The 19203-nt window shown below is 52.5% G+C and overlaps 7 protein-coding genes across 7 annotated transcripts; 3 read left to right on the top strand and 4 right to left on the bottom strand.

Moving 5' to 3' along the window:
* Positions 1–1877: 1877 nt before the first annotated feature.
* On the top strand, positions 1878–5403 carry A1O7_01938 (uncharacterized protein; the record flags this gene model as incomplete). The annotated part of the gene is made up of 2 exons (XM_007755974.1): positions 1878–4917; positions 4964–5403. The coding sequence occupies 2 exons, from the start codon at positions 1878–1880 to the stop codon at positions 5401–5403; spliced, it is 3480 nt and encodes a 1159-aa protein (XP_007754164.1).
* An 876-nt stretch (positions 5404–6279) lies between these two features.
* On the top strand, positions 6280–8146 carry A1O7_01937 (deoxyribodipyrimidine photo-lyase; the record flags this gene model as incomplete). Its single annotated transcript, XM_007755973.1, has 3 exons — positions 6280–7455; positions 7513–7550; positions 7597–8146. 3 exons carry the CDS (start codon positions 6280–6282, stop codon positions 8144–8146), a joined length of 1764 nt encoding a protein of 587 aa, XP_007754163.1.
* Positions 8147–9204: 1058 nt separating this feature from the next.
* On the top strand, positions 9205–11171 carry A1O7_01936 (uncharacterized protein; the record flags this gene model as incomplete). Its single annotated transcript, XM_007755972.1, has 3 exons — positions 9205–9315; positions 9367–10155; positions 10239–11171. The coding sequence occupies 3 exons, from the start codon at positions 9205–9207 to the stop codon at positions 11169–11171; spliced, it is 1833 nt and encodes a 610-aa protein (XP_007754162.1).
* Positions 11172–11265: 94 nt separating this feature from the next.
* A1O7_01935 (uncharacterized protein) lies at positions 11266–11460 on the bottom strand (the record flags this gene model as incomplete). The annotated part of the gene is made up of 1 exon (XM_007755971.1): positions 11266–11460. One exon carries the CDS (start codon positions 11458–11460, stop codon positions 11266–11268), a length of 195 nt encoding a protein of 64 aa, XP_007754161.1.
* An 852-nt stretch (positions 11461–12312) lies between these two features.
* On the bottom strand, positions 12313–14655 carry A1O7_01934 (glutamate carboxypeptidase II; the record flags this gene model as incomplete). Its single annotated transcript, XM_007755970.1, has 2 exons — positions 12313–13745; positions 13800–14655. The coding sequence occupies 2 exons, from the start codon at positions 14653–14655 to the stop codon at positions 12313–12315; spliced, it is 2289 nt and encodes a 762-aa protein (XP_007754160.1).
* A 250-nt stretch (positions 14656–14905) lies between these two features.
* A1O7_01933 (uncharacterized protein) lies at positions 14906–15368 on the bottom strand (the record flags this gene model as incomplete). The annotated part of the gene is made up of 2 exons (XM_007755969.1): positions 14906–15256; positions 15303–15368. The coding sequence occupies 2 exons, from the start codon at positions 15366–15368 to the stop codon at positions 14906–14908; spliced, it is 417 nt and encodes a 138-aa protein (XP_007754159.1).
* A 1274-nt stretch (positions 15369–16642) lies between these two features.
* On the bottom strand, positions 16643–17735 carry A1O7_01932 (beta-lactamase; the record flags this gene model as incomplete). The annotated part of the gene is made up of 3 exons (XM_007755968.1): positions 16643–17158; positions 17215–17594; positions 17645–17735. The coding sequence occupies 3 exons, from the start codon at positions 17733–17735 to the stop codon at positions 16643–16645; spliced, it is 987 nt and encodes a 328-aa protein (XP_007754158.1).
* Between the last annotated feature and the right edge of the window lie 1468 nt (positions 17736–19203).

Here is a 19203-nt window from a genome sequence, read left to right as displayed (position 1 = left end):
GAGCCACGACGGGCCTAAAGTCGAAAAATCGCGATGGCGCCACAAATCGATGTGTCGTTGATCCGCAAACCTCAGCTGAGTACTCCGTACATGCGGACCTAATTGTTGGGGAATGGATGGCTCCGATGGGATGGGCTGCGCCGCGGTCAACTGATTGTAGGCTGAAAAGTCTGGTGTCATCATATCGTTGGTTGACACGTCTTCCAAAGCGAAGTCCCAAATGCCAAAGGTCGGCTTAGGCTCATTACGACCGAGGTGACTACAGGTACTGGTGTGCCCACAAGGCCAGACCCTTCGATGGTGTAATTAACAAGCGCAGTACGCAAGGAGCTGGAAAGATACTCCTTTCAAACGAGACATCGAGGGTTTAAAATGCTCGATTCTTGATATCGCCCTCGACTTGCACGGCGAAGCCTAAGCCTAGAGCCTTCCCACTAAATTGAGATTTAGGCTTTCTGTAGCGGGCCTCGCCGCACAGAGCCGCGTGCAACTGTAATTATTTCGGCTTGGCTTCTGGGGAAAGCGATGTACACCGTGCAACATGTATCAAAATCCCTCGTAGAGAAACAGGAGAGAAGAATGCAGTAGTGCTGATATAACTTGCATGACCGATAAAAAATCATTGAGTGATAGCCTTTGACCTACCCTTGGTCTCCGTTGCAGGAGAGAGGTATCTGCGACCGCTGAAGATCAAGTTGCTTTCGAAAAGTGCCACCTTTGCTGGTTCTTCATCGCTATTGAAAATGCTTTGTCTCAAAAGCGCTGGAAGCCTGAGCAAAGAGCACTTCGATCATGATTAGAGTTGTAAACGGTGGAGCTTCGGAGGGCCCATTGAAAGACGCAGCCAGGGACCATTTCCGTCGTTCCAAGTTCAGCCTCTTCATCTCCAAGTGCCAACAGCGAATTAGGAGAGTACCTGATTTACAGAACCTGCAGTTACCTCCCGTGCCTCCGCTTGGAATGTGAAAATGTGCTTCCTGCCATTGAAGGTCATGCTTCTCACTCGTACGAGGTACATACTTACGCGTTGACTGCTCGCATTTCCTGTGATGGCGTGACGCCGCGAGTCGTGTATCTTTTACTCCGTACCTCGGCCGGCACATGGAATGCTACCCGGTCAAGTAAGTCAGCGGACACTCGACAGCCCCTTTGAACCTGCGTTTTCTCGCTTAACAGCCTCTCGAGGGACTGTGGCGTTGCCTGTCATGGAATTTCGGAGTCGCTTCCTGCATGAACACGGGCGACCTAACCATCCCACTAACTAAACTACTCGTGGTTCGCAGACTAATTTTGCCGGGGCTCGGCAGCACCATCACCAACCGGGCGTCCGCACCTGTTGATCGGATCGATCTCTTTACCTTTTGCCATCTGCCTTCCACCCTTGCGAGGTACAGATACATCAGGGTCTGTGGCTGTCCGGACCAGTGTTTTGATTCTAGACAATGATCACCTAAGGTTATGCTGCGCCTGGCTTTTGTCTCTCTACCTGTAGACAATACCATTTTCACCCTGCGGTCCGAATAGTCGGTCTCGAACGCGAGCAACCCCATCATCAAGTCCCCTCCCTCTGCCGTCCCGTTAGCCACCACCGAAGCCAACGCGACTTCATCGTCCGCCTCACACGAGCTTCGATTCTGCAGAATACCTGCTGTCTGCCGAAGGGTACAGGTCTTCTCGGACAACGTCCTCCCCTTCGCCTCAGCTCCGTCTCGACCGCCGAGCGCAACGTACTTGTTCCCTAAGGCCATCTTTTCTCCTCACCGCGGCTGGCATGCGGCGTTCATGATGACTCGACCGCGGAGCTGACCAACGACCGAAGTCATCCCTGGTTTCTGAGAGGAGATGCAAAAAGCAGCACGGGTGGTCATACCTCCGCCATGCGGATCTCGATACGGGAGCAGCTTGGGCTGCTTGTCCTCTTTTGTTCGCTTATGTCTCTTATGGTGTTGGCCCTGGCTGTCTGGTTTCAAAATTACAGCTTCATCACGAACATTAGACTGTCCGGCTTATCTCTGGCGGCGTCTCTGAAATCGGCACAAATCTCGAGTGCCTTGCTATTACTCGATTCGCAGTCGAGACTAATCAGCACGCGACTTTTGATACAAAGTGCATTGGGAAGATACAACTCTGGGAACACAAGCAATGAGAACTGGTCGCGGTCTGTCAGTGACTTTCAGGGCGCCCTTGCCAACGGCAGCACCCTTGTTCAGGCCATTCTGTACCCCAACGCATTTGATGGCAACCAGACTGCAGTTGACGGCTTGCTCAATGTCACGGCGAGTGGCTTGAACGGAACCATCAAGCTGCCCTACAACTACCCAAACGGTTCAGCGGTGTATTTGGGGGATCCTGGCTGGGGATATCCGCCATCACTGTATCCTAACTTGACATATGGCTCTCCAAAGCCGGGAACCAACTTCTCCACCATTTACTACCAGGGTCGAATCGTCGATCCCGACGACACGCTGTTTCTGGGGCCCCTAGTCATCAACGAGACCTACTCTCTCTTGTCATTGACGGTGCCGCTGATCAACAACACGTCTCGCTCAGATGTACTTGGTTGGATGACTGTGGTCGCCAACACCGATCTGATCTTCGCCATTCAGCAGTCACCTGAGGGATTGGACAAGACCGGAGAGACCTTGGTAATAGGACCAGCCACGCCGAATAATCATTTTGATCAGCAAATCCGTGGCTCCAGCAAGGAATATGCCGCGGAACAAAACGTCAGGTTTATCTTGCCGCCCGCAAGCAACGCAACTCTATCTAATCGTCACCAAGCACGGAGTGGCATCAACAATTCCTCCGATCCATTCCGCATGTCACAGTACCCGGCCGTCGTATCAGCCTGGACCAAACAAAACAAGGCGATCAACAATGCAGGTGCATACATTTCTACGCGCAACGAGGATGGAACCAAAGTCTCTGCTGGGTACGCAACGCTGTCCACAAGATATCTTGACTGGATCGTGGTGGTAGAACAGTCACACCATGAAGTCGTGGAGCCTATCCTTCACCTGCGTGATGTTGTTCTGATCTGTGTCTTCTCCGTGACGGGCCTCCTTCTCCTCGTCATGTTCCCCATGGCTCACTATTCTATCACCCCAATCCGCCAGCTAGCCGCAGCCACAGCTAAAACCGTGGAGCCCTACCAGCCAGATGATAACAGCGAGTATTCGAGCACTTTGGGTCAGCGAGAGGCAGAACAGGAAGACAATCTGGGCGCAGATGAACGAGAAGTCGCGCGGAAGGAAGGCTTTCTTGGTGTGCTCACCAGGATCACAAAGTCCAGGCAATCGGAACGGTCGAACACTCCACGGCGGCGCAGAACGTTCAGGATACCGCGGAAAGTTCCGGAACGCAAGCATTTTATCACCGATGAACTGACTGAGCTTACGCGAACGTTCAACGAAATGTCTGACGAATTGACGATGCAATATGAACGCCTCGAAGAAAGAGTCAGGGAACGCACAGCGGAGCTCGAGAAGAGCAAGAAAGCTGCCGAAGCCGCTAATCAGAGCAAGACCCTTTTCATTGCTAACATATCGCACGAATTGAAAACACCGCTCAACGGTATCCTGGGCCTCACGACCGTCTGCATGAACGAAGATGATTTGGGACGGATACGCTCGACCCTCAACACCATTTACAAGTCGGGGGATCTGCTGCTTCATTTGTTGACGGACCTGCTAACTTTCAGCAAAAATGAGGTCGGCCAACAGCTTTCGATCGACGAAGCTGAATTCAGGTTGAGTGATCTGAGCACCCAGCTAATACCAACGTTTGAGAAACAAGCCAGAGAGGCGCAGGTGGATCTCAAGGTGCTTTTCCTCGGCACAAATGACGCCTTTGGGGACTCGTCGGACGCTTCAGGCGAGAAGCTATATGGGCCTGTTGGAACAGGTCGTGTTCGAGACATGTGTTTATGGGGCGACAAGAATCGAATCCTGCAAGTCTTGATGAACTTCGTCAGCAACAGTTTGAAGTTCACACCAGCACATGGCTCGGTTACTGTTCGAGTGCGATGCACGGGGCTCGTCGAAAACATTCCGAGTCGAGCCGGCAGCGCACGGAAATCGTCACTGGCTTCCCGGAAGTCCAAATCGTCCAGTAACAAGCGCGTGCGGATGTCGAATGGCTCCCTGGTCGCTCCCGAAACCGGAGAACACGAGAAGAATCACTCCAACTCTAATTCTGGCGAGGACTCGAAACTTAGCATTACCGTGGCTGGTGGTACTACTCACATCTCCAAGGTCGCTGAGAGGCAGAGGTCGATGTCACCACCTCCCGTGAACACAAAAGATTTGAGCTTTGAATTCGAAGTTGACGATACCGGGCCTGGCATTCCGCCCGAACAACAGAAAATGATCTTCGAGCCCTTCGTACAGGGCGACCTAGGTCTCAGCAAGAAATATGGAGGGACTGGACTTGGCTTGAGTATCTGTGCTCAACTAGCAGCGCTGATGGGGGGCGATATCTCTCTTGACAGTAAAGTCGGTGTCGGCAGCAAGTTCACTATGCGCATTCCTCTACGCTATGTCGCCGAACGGTCACCGTCAATGGCATCCTCAATGCACAGATCGCTCTCGAAGGCTAGCAGCCTGGTCGGGCAGCCCTTACATGACTCACCGCCTGAATCAACGATGCACAACCATACCGGCTCCACGACATCTCTGCCGTCTACCCGGGACGACCAACCCAAACTGGCGGACGTACCACGGATCGTTGGCTTCACTCAGCCTTACGTCGCCAAGGAGACGAAAAGCACCAATTCGCCCGAAGCCAAGCTCAATGAGATGAAGAAAGTAGAAAACGAGGCTGCTCAGAAGGGTCGAAAGGTCCGTGTGCTTGTCGCCGAAGACAACCAGATCAACCAGGAAGTGGTGCTGCGTATGTTGAGGCTAGAAGACGTCTATGGTAAGTTCGTCCTCTTACACCAGCGACTCACTACTAATTCGTCCAGACGTTACCATTGCCAAAGACGGACAAGAAGCATTCGACAAAGTTCGAGAATCCATGGTGAGCGGACAAAGATTCGATCTGGTGTTCATGGATGTGCAGATGCCAAATCTTGACGGCATTCAATCAACCAAGCTCATTCGAGAGATGGGATTTACATCGCCTATCGTTGCACTTACGGCATTCGCCGAGAAGTCCAATGAGGACGAGTGTATGGCTTCCGGCATGGATTACTTTCTGGCCAAGCCGATCCGACGACCGGCGCTCAAACAAGTCCTGAAGAAGTATTGCGCTACGATTCCGGAAGAAGAAAATGAAGGCAGCTCAACTGCTGTGACTCGCCTGGGACAAAATCAGGAACCGCACTTGAACAATGGTCAACTGCCACGGAGACGACCTGATACTGGAATTGTAGACACTGACGATGTCTCGCCTCTATCATAATCATCGACGTCGGATTCTACCAGTTGTCGGTGCTCAGTGTCCCCTGGTGCATCTGTGCCGAGGCAGTGATTATTGCCCGATGTCCCACTCCCGAGGAGGTGGATAGGCCCTGGCACATGCCTGCTAGCCTGGCTCTATGCGGCGGACTCCTTTATGGTTGAAATCCCGGCTAGCTGGAAGGCTAAGCATAAAACAGCGACGGCGCAAGGAGTTTGGCACTATCTCGATGGCTCTCGGGGATCTGGGATTTTTGTGTATATCATCATCTGAGAAAAGGACGATATGGGTGGCTCATGGTGGCGGCAGGGGGCAATGAGCAGCATCCAGCTTGTTGGGTTTACGAGTAATCATGCAGTGGATAACTCAATCTGTTAAAAAGCTAGCGGATGAAGGCACACGATGATCTCGCATTGCTCAATTTGGCGTTTTCTTCCTATTTGCAATTTGCCTCGCGTGCGCACGGCTCCACGATACCAAAATTTGAGATTACCGCCCTCTGCCGTCCTTCAAAGGTCTGCTGTGTGACCACACCAACCACACAGCGGATGTGGCTAATCGCGTTGTTGGTGCTGGCATTCCGTCGCAGTCCCTTGGAATCCTTCATTGGCTAAGCTTCGTACAGGCTACTGCAGGCCCAGTGTGGGGTGTCCTGTAGATCGATCTCGCCTCCGGATCAGATCTCGTATTGACGTCACCACCAGTGCCGGTCAGGGACCCTTTGCTCCATCCCTGGCTCGAGAAACAAGCGCGTTGTCGGCCGCAATACCACTGTTTCTAGCGTCAAACTGTTTTCTGCTAACACGTGGTCACTGTCCAATTTTCACGCATCGCGACTTGAGAATAACATTGTTTCCGTGTGTGCGTAGCGCCCACAACATGATACCATACAAACGCAAAGAATCTGGAACCACACATCCTCTTCTGCCGGACCTGAAACGACCGCGGACCAGCCAGCCGACCAGTGACCAACAGAAAGACTCAACTAACGAAATCAAGTATGGCATCGTCTTGCGCAAATTTTATCCTCCCGAGATGATCAATGAGCGCGCTCTGGCATACAACGCTGGCAAGATTGAGCGACCAATTGAGACGTTGGAGAATGCCATCAGTGAGACGCAGCCGCAGCGCGACAGCATCCTTCCTGGCAAATGTGTCGTCCATTGGTACAAATGTGATACTCGTACGATGGATAACAGAGCCTTACACCTGGCGAGCGAGACAGCAGCGAAGCATCAGTTGCCTCTGCTATGCTTCTATCTGATATCGCCTCAGGACTTCGAGGCACACCTGACCGCACCTATCCGCGTTGACTTCATCCTGCGCAACCTCCAAAAGTTGAAAGAAGATCTGTCCGAGCTTGACATTCCATTGTACGTCGAGACGGTAGAAAGGAGAAGGGAACTGCCGTCGAGACTCATCGAGCTTTGTACAATCTGGGGTGCGAGCCATGTGTATTGCAATGCCGAGTATGAAGTCGACGAGCTCAGGCGAGAGGCCACGTTGACGAGGTCTTGCTTGGGGAAAGGGATATCCTTCAATGTTATCCACGATACATGCGTTGTTCAGCCTGGCTGCCTCAAAAGTGGCGCTGGAGGTGCACTTTCAGTCTACAGCCCCTGGCACCGCAAATGGTGTGCATACCTCAACGAACATCCGGAACAACTGGACGCCTTTCCCCCTCCCAAGAAGAACCCTCCAGCTACACTGCAAGCCTACCCTGACCTCTTCGCCTGCAAGATTCCAGACGCACCCAAGTCGAAACAGCTGAGGGAGGAAGAGAAGACAAGATTCCACACAATGTGGCCTGCAGGGGAACATGAGGCTCGGGCGAGACTGAGCAAGTTCATATTGGAAAGGATTCTGAAATACCATGAACACAGGAATCTCCCGGGAGGCAACGCCACCTCGAATCTTAGCGCACATCTGGCAGCGGGCACTCTCGCGGCACGAACTGTGGTTCGTGAAGCTCGTGACGCCGCACCATCTAAGAGATTGACCGACGACCGCAAACAAGGACACTCAATGTGGATCGGGGAGGTGGCTTGGAGAGATGTACGTTCACATCTCCGCCCCCATGATACGTACACGCCAGCTAACCACCTTTTGCAGTTCTACAGGCACGTGCTGTGCCATTGGCCTTATATCTGGTGAGTGTCGCTCCCGAGGGTGGTACCTGAGCTGACTCTTCCACAGCATGAACAAACCGTTCAAGCCAGAGTATAGCAATATTGAGTGGGAATATGATTTGGATCAATTCGGGAGATGGACAGACGGAAATACGGGCTTTCCTATTGTCGACGCGGCAATGCGGCAGGCAAGGCACACTGGATATATGCACAACAGGTGTCGTATGATAGTGGCATCATTCCTGGCCAAAGACCTCCTCATCGACTGGCGCATGGGGGAGAAATGGTTTATGGAACACCTCATCGATGGTGACTTCGCATCAAATAACGGCGGATGGGGCTTCTCTGCGAGTGTGGGAGTCGATCCACAGCCATATTTTCGAATCTTCAACCCGTTGCTTCAAAGTGAGAAATTCGACCTGGAAGGAAACTATATACGTAAGTGGATTCCTGAGCTTGCGGGTATCAAGGACAAAGGCATTCATGACCCGTATGGTCGGGGTTATGCAAAGATCGCCGAAGTGAATGGGTATCCAAGACCGATGGTTGATCATAAAAAAGCACGAGAGCGGGCTCTGGCGCGATACAAGGCAGGCATCGGCAGGGATACAGCCTAATTAACCCGTTCGCCGACCTGCGCGCGATTCTACCTGACCAGATGGGCCTGACTTCTCTTTGACTGCAAACTCAAGTCGTGTCTAGGTTTGGCAAGCTCCAAAATTTTCCGGGCGTTGGCGGTAGAAGACTCCCTCTGCCTAACTTCGTGCAGGAAACCGTGGTGGACGGCCAAGGAACAGACAGAACATCTCAGGCCCGTTGGCTTTCATCCAGCCCCATTCTTCCGCCGTTCGACTCACGATTGTTTGGTCGCTGCATGGCATGAACCTGCCTTGATTGTCTTGATCCTCCGCCTATCTCAGTGTGACATCGACTTTGGGGCTTGAGCATACCAAAGATCTTCTCGACTATGTAGGAGACTTATGGCATTAAAGTAAGTGCCACACTCACCACATGCGAACATGAACATTCGATGCACAGCTAACCAGAGTCGCGGTCACCACAGTCGGCTCAGGAAACGACTATCCGCGAGCATAGGTATCCATCGATTGAGCTCGATTGAGATCAAAGTATGCAACACAGTCGCCCGACGTATTCCGCGAGCCACATGGTCTTCCTAATATTGAATTCCTTGCCGTGCTGATTCTCATGCTGGCATGTTAGCGGTGTCGACGCTCACCGTTCAGAGTCAAGTCAAAAGGTATGCCATCGATGGTCGAGCCAGGTCATCGGCTGGTCATAACCCATGTGTCCTACCATATGAATGGGGATCCGCAAGCCGGGAACTCGGCACCTTTATGAACAAGCTTTCTGGCGCCGACTACCGCCTGCCGATTCCCTACCCCTCCTTTGCCGCCCGTTTCCACACAATTTCTTACCAATCGCCGAGGATTGGATAGATGCGGTCACAATCCCCATGACCACAATGTGACAAGCACAGCAACGGTGGGACCCGGCCATACTGCGCCTTGACCGGTTTTTTGACATCTGCTCTCACCATCGCCGCCTGCTCGTCTTCCTGCTTTGTCTCCGACCGCTTCTGCGCCCTTCCTGACGTCCTGGTTGCGATACAGCCTGAGTTCCATGGCTCTGACCGTCTGTGGGCCGGATTCAAGTCATGGCGAAAGGAGCGAAGCGGCCGCTTCAGCTGCCCAAGCAACAACTACTCATTCTCGCCGCATGTCGCCTCGCAGAGCCGGTCGCATCGACATCCGTCTACCCATATATCGTAAGTCTTGCATCTCTGATTTCAATGCGCTCTCGACTGACCAGAGAACAGCCGGAAATGATACAGTCATTCAACGTCGGAGATGACCGAATCGCTCAATGGGCCGGCCTCATGTCCGCTACCTTTTCCCTTTCGCAGTGCCTCACCGGAGTCGCCTGGGGTCGAGCCTCAGATCGCTTTGGCCGGAAGCCCATCATCATCGTTGCCTTGACCTGTACGATGCTGTCCAGCATCTTATTCGGGTTTTCGAAGAATCTTGCCTGGGCTTTTATAGCCCGGTCACTGCAGGGCTTGTCAAATGGGAATGTTGGGATCATCAGAACGGCCGTTGCGGAGTTGGTCCCACAGAAAGAGTTGCAGCCTCGCGCGTTCAGTATTATGCCGCTGGTGTGGAATGTCGGTAGTGTGTTTGGGCCATCGGTCGGTGGATCTCTCGTCCACCCTGTGGAACGATATCCCCAGGTGTTCGGAAAGATGAAGCTACTGCAGGAATATCCCTTCGCCTTGCCAAATCTTCTGATCAGTGTTCTCTTCATGGGCGGCATCACGGCAGGCTTTCTTTTCCTTCACGAAACATTAGAAGAGAGGAGAAAGCAGCGGGACTATGGTCTTATCCTCGGCAGACTCCTTACCCGCCCTTGCGTCCGAAGGCCACACCAGCGGACGCTGGTGAACAACGAAGAGTCAGAGGCCTTTCTCTCTGGCATGTCTAGCGAGATGTCGACGCCAGTGTCCGGTTCGCAGCATGCTATCCACAGCCTGCCAAAACAGGCCCCGGGATGGGGTGAGGTCTTCTCTCGACAATCAAATATCAATTTGCTTGTCTATACATTCCTTGCTGTATGTTTGCCGCCACGGTGCAAGAATGCGATGATTCCAATTGTTCATTGCCGAAGGTGACACCAAAGCTGACGCCCTCGCAGATGCACTCCGTGGCCTATGATCAGCTACTAGCTATCTTCATGCATTATCCGGTGCAATCGATTCATGATCCAGATGTACATCTTCCCCTCAAGTTTGCAGGGGGTTTCGGCATCGACTCGAAGGAAATAGGCTTGCTGTTCACTGTCTACGGTGTTTTCGGCATGGTCATCCAATTCTTCGTGTTTCCGCCGTTTGCTAGGAAGTACGGCGTATTGAATTGCCTCAAAGCTTGTTGCGTGGCTTTTCCTCTGGCCTACATTGCGACACCATATACAGCTCTTTTGCCAACTAACTCTCAGAGGCAAGGAGTCATGATGGTGATAATGTTGATCAAATGCTTTTGCGGTATCTTTGCGTTTCCCTGCTCGACCATCCTTCTCACCAACAGCGCCGCTAGTCTGAAAATTCTGGGCACTCTCAACGGAGTGGCAACAAGTATTTCTGCTCTCGGGAGAGCTGCTGGCCCGGCTTTAGCTGGGTGGACCTTCACAGAAGGTGTGGATATTGGATATGTGATCATCTCTTGGTGGACATTGGCTTTGGTGGCAATCATCGGCGCTGTTCCAGTCTGGTTCTTGGTCGAGATGGAGGGCTTCGGAGACTCCCAAGAGGATGAAAGTGACGATGAGATGGATATTGAGGAGGACGATGACGCCAAAGCTTCTGCTATTTCATCCTCCGATGCACATCTCAGAAAGCATACACCTTCTTCTGTTTTCGAGGATGCCGTGGAGGACGATCAACCCACCCCAGAAGGCAGCTTGCTTCGACCTTCGAATCCTCCTTCTCGGCGGCAAAGCTTACAACTCCGACGAGTCCCAAGTCCGATCGGGCTGGGTCCGGGTGTGATTCCGCACGGCGCGAGGAGATATAGCAGCGACTTAGGCGCTACAAGAAGCGGATTTGGGGTCGGTGGAACAGCATATAATTGAAGCATTTGCAGGACGTACGCTTAGGCATCGTCCACGGCGTATTGGATGCCCGCATACAGAAAAGGGTCCATGGATATTACAAAACACGTCCAAACTACAGGCGAGCGGTGCTACTCTTCAAGACCTGCGTGACACCTGTTCTGACCTCTTCGACAATATCTGCTGCATTCTCCAGCTTGTTTACAAGACCCACACTAGCCCCCACCCAGACGTTCGCACGATTTGTCGTCCCGAATTCAGCATCTGTACCTGTGACTGATTTTCGATGCATTTCTCGGATGTGACCCATGTCGACCCCTCGTACTTGATCACTGTAACTTTCCGTGGGCAGGCTTCTCCCATCATAAGCATCTAGCCAAGTGTTCTGTCCAGTCACATTGTCGAACAACTTGCTCTGGACCGTGCTCGTAGCGCCATCGCTCGCAGCAAGCACCAGGTCTCGATAGCCAGGCGGTACATTCGTCTCTCTCGCGGCTAGAAACCTGGTCCCAAGTACTACTCGGATGCTCCAGGGTGAAGGCAGCGGCAGCACCACGAGCATCCGCAATGCCACCAGAAGCGAGCAGGGGAATACTGCCTATACCGTTCGTCGTCAAGACATCGGGCACCTCTGGTAAGAGGGACACTATGCTTGCTCCTCTCTCAAAGCTATGACTTCCAGCGTCTGCCCCCTGCCATAACGAGAGGAGCAAAGTAAAATGGCGGCGACTTGTCGAAGCGATTGGCGACGGCAACGATTTACCAGGCGGCTCTGTTTCGTGCAGCTCTTGTATTTCCCGGTTCGATTGTGGACAGACAATAAAACGGCGGACGAACAACGACCACTGCTTGTCTTCATTTCGTTGGTCATAAACTGTGCCTAGAGATTCGGAGGCCGGTCAGCCATGATTCCAGGGGTGCCTGATTCATAAGCTATCTGCAGGCGGCATTGGTTCGCTACTTGCGTAATCTTGAGTTTAGTAGTCGCTCGTCTTACTTCATCTTGGCGGTTGACGAGCGAGGAGCGAGATAATCAGCTCGGGAATGCCACCAACAGATCTGTTAAAGCCAGGATGGTGTCCGCTTCTGACTTGTTGCGAAGGGAAAGATTGGAGCATAGGTGCGACGAGCTTGGAGTACTTGTTTATATACTCTGCTCGAGCTACTCTAACAACCTGGTGGCCGATCGCAACCTCTCCTGAATGATCTCACTCCATCTGAGAGCGTTCGTCAAGTTTTTGTCCTCGAAGCTCTCGACGAGCCCCGGGTAGGTGGCGCCGGCATACCCAGTCCACCGACCTGGCGCGAAGACCACGTGCTTGAACCAGGGCCTTTCATCCAAACCGCCAGGGAACAGGAATTGACGTTCCAGGGCCTTGTATTTCTCATTCGCATTCCGGACCTCATAGAACAGCCTGACTTTCTTCCACCAGTCCCACCATGGCACATCTTCAGCAAGTCTGTCTGTCAAGTCGGCTGTGTAATCATCGAATTTTGCAGCTGCCTTCTTGAATCCCGCGGTGGCGTTGTCAAGGGCGTGGAAGCTGAAGCTCGATCCGGTCAATTGCAACTTTGACCTTTCTTTCACATCAGCCAAATAGTTTTTGAGGCCTTGGGCATAATCTCCAGCGCTCAAGGACAAGAGAGGTGTCTCGCTCAACTGGGCAATGAGCAGTGACAACACCTTCGCCACCGTGACATGGTAAAGCCATCCCTGGTCCCCGTAAGTGTCCATCCAGTGAAAGGAATCGTAGTTCGAATGATAGTGGTAAACTGCGTCTTTCGGCCCGCTGGCGAAGCCAAAATCAAGCGACGGAATTCCTGCGAAGTCTTGGAATGCTGTAAAGTCGCTCCCTGAACCCATGGTACGTATATGGCCATGCCAAGTATCTCCGACGGATTGGCCCGGGACAGTTTGATTCGGAGAAGGAACCGAATTGGTGACTGCGTAGAGTAGTTTGTTCAACAGCGGAGATGCGGCAGCATCAAAGTGTTTTCCACGAGCACCCACATCCACGTTAAGGTATGCAACGGTGCTCGCAGCAAGCCAGGGGAGGTATTCTTCAACCCATTCAGTCGAGCCGACGAGGCCGTACTCTTCACCGTCCCAACTCGCAAAGACAATTGTTCGAAGGGGCTTCCATCCTGCTTTGAGCGCCTCTCCAAAGGACGTGATGACTTCATTCAGTGCCGCTGAGCCTGAGTTAGGATCGCCAGCCCCTCCTGCAATCCAAGCATCACGGTGATTGCCGACGACTATCACTTCGTCCTTGGCAGTGCCATTGATGATTCCTATTACGTTCCAGAGCGGCGTCGTCACGTACTCTTGTTCGTTGACCAAATTGAGAACCACCGAATCTGGTGAGGGCCCGATATTGTATTCCACACCCTTGTACCCCAGACCTCCACCGTGCCAGTATTTGTTGAAGGATGTGGCATTCGGGCCATATCCGTTCAAAGCCTTGAGGAGAGGAAGAGCATCGGCGTAAGATATAGGTAGTGACGGTATTTGAGGAGTAGAGAAGTGTGGATCGACGCGAGGGACGCCAGGCTTAGAGGGATAGCCAGGGGTCGTTGGGTCGCCGGGAAGAGTGCCTGGAGAAACACCTGTCAGCAATCGTTAGTCAAAGGACGACTCTGCAAACCCACTTATGTATTGCGTACTCCCTCTCTGCACGCTGCTCGGATTTCTTGCTGGTCCGTCAGGATAAGGCTTGTGCCCATTCTCCTCTGTGATCTCTCCGTCCTCCTGCGGATCAGAGTACATAACCACTCCGACCATACCCAGTTCCTGGGCCCGTTTGACCTTGAGACCACGAAAGATACGACCGTATTTCGCAAGAGCAATTTTGCCTTTCAAGCTTATATTTGCAGCGCGAAGATCCTCAAAGTCTTGGTAGGTGCCGAAGTTGACATACACATATGATGCGGTAACGTTACCGGAGGCAGAGTAGCCATGAAAAGTCGGCACGCGGTCTTCCAGAGAGGTGGTCGGATCATCTTGGAGTACATCTTCTTCCAAAGAAGCCTCATACTTGACCTTCTTCCCATCCAGCAAGGCAAGCCGATGGCCGAGTGGGTAGTTAATAAAGACGTCGTAGGCAACAATCTCCGTCTTGACACCAAACTCTTCCCACCTTTCTCTTGTCCACAGGGCTTGACTGAGATTCTTGCCAGCCAGATGGGGCCCGGCAGTGTAGTATTCACTCCATGCACGAGCTTTGTCTGCGTTCGGTGTCTCCAGTAATAGGTCCACTAGTTCAGCGAAGCTAAGCCCGTTGCTTTGAGGCCATGATGCGGGATATGGACGAGACCAAGGGACGTAGGACGAGACAGAGTCGTGGCCACGAGGAGAAATGGCGACCGGGAGGAGAAAGCAGATGGCAATAGCGAACAGGCAGCTCCCAAGCGCAACAGTACAGAATCGCTTGAAGGCCGTATGTGGGGTGCGCCGTGGGCGTCGGGTCACGTAGACGGTTGAGATGAGAGGCGTATGCTCATCCATTGTGTGCGCATCCTTTTCAACCGATGGGACTGGCCTCGAAGGAGACTCTCGACATACGAGCATTGGCTCAAGATGATTGATTCTGGTGTTGGCGAAGAAGAGCCTTGTATCTGTCGACGCAATCCACTATCCACAAGCGCAGTTTCCCCTCCCAAAACGGGGAAAGTCTCCCGAGATGCATCTCCAACTTTGCGCCATCTCGCGACCGCATTCCGTGTGACTCCGGATCACTTGAACGTCGCTTGTAGCTTTACGAAAACTCCTGCATTTGTCCTTTCCCTGCAAGCGCCGGAAGCCAGGAAGCCCGCTTGCTCACATAGAACTCGACCCCCGGCTCTGCAGCTTCTACATCAGACTCATCGTCAAGCGAACCGGCCAGAATGAGAGTCACTCCTTGGAATGTCTCAGCATCTCCAACCTTGCTAATAACACAACCACAGTTTTCACAGAACGAGTACTTCAAGATCATTCCACTGTCTTGAATAGTTTGATATGTCTTGGGCGTTCCCTTTGTCACCCTGAAGTTTCCTTCTTGTACGACGATGTTGGTAGTGAAGAGGCTTCCGCTCACGTGGCGGCAAGTTATGCAGTGGCACGTTGCCTGAAAGAGTGAGCCACATTCAGAGACGCGTTCGAATCGCAAATACCTTCATGACGGGCTCTCCGGCGTACTCATACTTTAGCTGGCCACAAAGGCAACCTCCTGTCGGCATAGTGAATTATACGTGAGGGGGAAACAGGCGTCCGGTCTGATATTTCGTTGGAGGTTGTTGACGAAGTCCACGTGGCCGAAGAGGTCCATTTATACCTTCTCAGTCAAGACCAGCAGCGATATATCTGCAGCCTGTGTCAGCCCCGGCGGCAACTCTGCGCCCGCCGCGGTTCAAAGAACCAGACTTGAATCGCACATCTGAGAAGTTCGTCGTCTGACTGGTCTGCAAGCCAAAATGGTAAGTTTGCTCGTCAAAATCTTCCTGACCGACCTGAATAGCTACCTGAACAATGCTTAGATCGACATCCGTATTCCAAAAGATCCTCTGCCGGGAACCATGCACATGTCAGCATGTCATCAGAAGGGCGCAAAACACGGGAGAATCGTTGCACTTTCCCCAGCTAGCTGACTTGGTCCTGGTATTGGAGAGGAGCTAGCTGATCTCCTCAGTGATGCTCAGCCAATCAGTCCCATCACCACCAGCCGTCTCATATCGCGGAATCGGTGTTGTTGGTGACTTAAGCAAGACCCGTCACCTGTCACCTACCTGCTAAACTGGAGGCAGGTTCACCGGCTGTTTATCTCTGACCGAGGCTGCTGGTCAGCACTCGTCAAGACCGGGCATATTCCGCAAGGGATGCCAAACAACCCTCTCATGGTTCCGGTAGCAGCTGAAAAGGAGAGCCGTGACATTGGAATACCCATGCTCAATACCTTTCGAATCAATGTTTGGCATCCAATCTCACGCGACTTTCCGGATCCAGTGCTATTGCATTTCGACTATTTGCGTAATAGGCCCCAACGAAAACGGCAAGGCTACTTCGTCGGACATTGAACTCCATCTCTGCCTCTTTACAGGGACTAGCTTCTACCCATGAACCATGGTATAGCTTTTAGTGGCAACTTGTTTATGTTCTGCTGCACACCCAAGAGATCGCTGAGTTCGTTACAGAACCCAGTGTTCCAAAATGCCTACAGCATCTGGCATTCATGAGCTCGCCGATACGTGGATGGTATGCCACCTCAGTTATGTGCAAGGCTCTTCCCGAAGATATCCTTTCGATAAGCAACCGCCAGGGCAATCGATTCGGCGTCTCCTGGGGGGATAATCTGGGAGGCATACATGCCACAATTACCTGCTGCAGGATCGATCCACTGGATATGTAAGCTTTCATTGAATGTTCAGGGGGAAGCTTCGACAAACCCAAAATAAGTTAGGAAGACCTCCCCAGGTCAGTGTCCCTTTCTTGCATACGCCATCCACATCTTCCATGTTCAAGATGCCTCCAAGACCGAAATTCCAAGCTTCGCTGTCCACTCCGGCTCGAAACATCGGTCCTGCGAGTGGCTCCCCAACCGTGGCTTTAGGTGGCTGTCGTCGGAAAGTTGCGGCGCGAACATCGATTTCACTGTGTCCGACCGGAGAAGTTTCTCATCGTTCCTCAGCAGCGAGGTGAGCACTCTCACGTAGTCCGGCGCGGCGGAATATAGCCCACCACCACCAAGATCGTCCTTGGGGTTCTGAATGGCGTACGGCTCGGTGGGTACCAGATCTCCCTCAGGTGTCCGTTTTGTCGTCGGGCACAAGTTCCTGCTAATGTTCTCGTTCTTCTCTGGGCGGAACCCAGACGAAGTCATCCCGAGAGGCTCAAAAATGTTTTGCTGCATATACTCTCCGAGGCTGATTCCTCCGTTCACTCGCTCCACCATCTTGCCAGCCCAATCGATGCTTACACTATACGCCCAGCTCTCGCCAGGCTCGTACAGAAGAGGGGCGAAGTATTGTATAGTCTGCAATGGCCAAAGTCAGAATTCGAAACATGGCCATGGGCGAGGAGTGATGTTACTATGTCACCTCCGCCGGGGCGTACTGGTTCTCCGCGCCATTCCCGCCACTTTGCGAGTTCTGGCGACAGGAAGTCGTAGCCCATTCCACTGGAGTGCGTCAACAATTGACGCAATGTGATCTTCTTTGTTGCTTTCCGAAACTGTGGCTGGCCGTGGTCCCAACCAGTCAAGATGTCTGGGGATCTCCACTCGGGGAGGATCTCGGAGACATCATCGTCGAGTACCAGTTTCCCTTGCTCGACATTTTGCAGTGCGCAAATAGTGGTCAAAAGCTTTGTGCACGACGCGATCCAGAAAGTGGTTTCCTCACTCATCGGTTTAGCAGTCTCGGGGTCAACAGACGTGAAGCCTCTGGCATGGCGATGCACTGTGTTTCCTACTGCGGTCTCAGCACGTCGCTGAACCAATGTTGAGTTGGCAACCAGTTACCAGAGGTATCGGCTGCGATCACGACAGCGCCCAAAATTCTCCGGCCTGGCCCAGGTTTCGTGGCAGACTCAAATTCCTCTTCCCACGCCATCTCAAGGATGCTTTTGTGCGGGCTTTGACCTCGCCTGTGTTAATTATTCGAGCCAGATTGGCTCTGCAGCTTCTTGTGTCTCGAATGAAAGATATAATATGACCATGTATTTGCTCTTGGCCAGAGAATTGGTTTCGGGGAGGTACCTGTCAGAATTCCCGAAGAACGGGCAAGAAGCTTGTATGAGTTTGCCCACAAGGTAGTCGTGAAGACGCATATGTTTATCCGCAGGCTTCTCAAGAGTGACCATCAAGTCCCTAATGATACATGATATGTCCATTTCCGACAGTGAGCGCCGACGACCCCGCACGGTGTCGAGTATTGAGCGGATAGCCTGCCTTGAATTCATCCTCGGTCCCCCGCAACCAGCCAGGCAACTAGCTGCTACATTTGCAATCTCGCCAAAGCCAGAATGGCGATTAATATGCAAGGGTTATATGGTTGTAACTATTCTATATGCCGACATAGGCTGACGCCGGTCTCTCATGATGTGTCTTCACGCCTAACAAAAAGGCTCGAGTGCAGCTCGGTAGACGTCGGTCAGCACAACGCGAACAGACGTAGATAGCCTCTCGGTTCCGGAATCCCATGCTGTATCCTGATTACACCCACCTCGCTTGAATAATCAAATGCTACAGAAGTTCTTGGACTGTGTCTTGTACTTTCCAGTGACGGATATCGGTGCTCTCACAAATGGACAAAGTCTTGAGCGGCAATCAACATATGCAAGATTTTTCTTGAACGCTGTGCTAAACGCTTCTCGTTTCTCTCTCGCTCGTAGACTCTCTCGCAGAAGGACTGACGCGGACTAGGATACTGCCGTCATATAGCTCTGAGGCATACCGTACTCACACGGGAGAAGTGTCCGAAGGTGCAGCACACGATTATGCAGCGTTTCGATGTCATGGGTGATCCGTCGGATCGGAGCTCCGCCTGATTTACATAGTCGATGGCGCTTGTCATGACTTCAGCTTTGCCGACCTTCGTAGCTGATTCTGAGAGCTTCCATAACGCCCTGGATGGCTCCTAGTCCACACAGGTAGCAAGCAGTGAGCCGCTTTCGATTCGAGGCTCTGGTCTGCGGATTTGCGGCGACAGGGGTCTCGGAGATCGCTTCCCGCGGGACTTCGGACACTGAATCAGCTCTGGTCGATCGGCTGTTGAGGATGCACAGGACGACAAGGCGATTTGTCGCGAGGATCGCTGTGAAGGGCTTCTCAAGAGCTCCACTGTGGGGTGAGAAGAGCAATGACTCGGAGTATGGCAACGAGAAGAGATGATTTGAGTAAGACTGAGGGGCTCAGGGGAGAGATCTTGTTCTGCGCATGCCGAGAACTTGAAATTGGCATCCCATGATACTTCAGGTCCTGACTAGACGACCTGAAGGTTACTCCATAGCGATTTCAAAGTATTCCATGTTGATATGCTTGGTGGCCGTCCCTGGGCAGATGCCGAATGTGTATGCATG

The sequence above is a fragment of the Cladophialophora yegresii genome, assembly GCF_000585515.1.
Source record: "Cladophialophora yegresii CBS 114405 chromosome Unknown aczIN-supercont1.2, whole genome shotgun sequence".
Classification (NCBI taxonomy): domain Eukaryota; kingdom Fungi; phylum Ascomycota; class Eurotiomycetes; order Chaetothyriales; family Herpotrichiellaceae; genus Cladophialophora; species Cladophialophora yegresii.
Note: the sequence above shows the minus strand (reverse complement) of the source record. Positions and strands in the feature narration are given on the sequence as shown.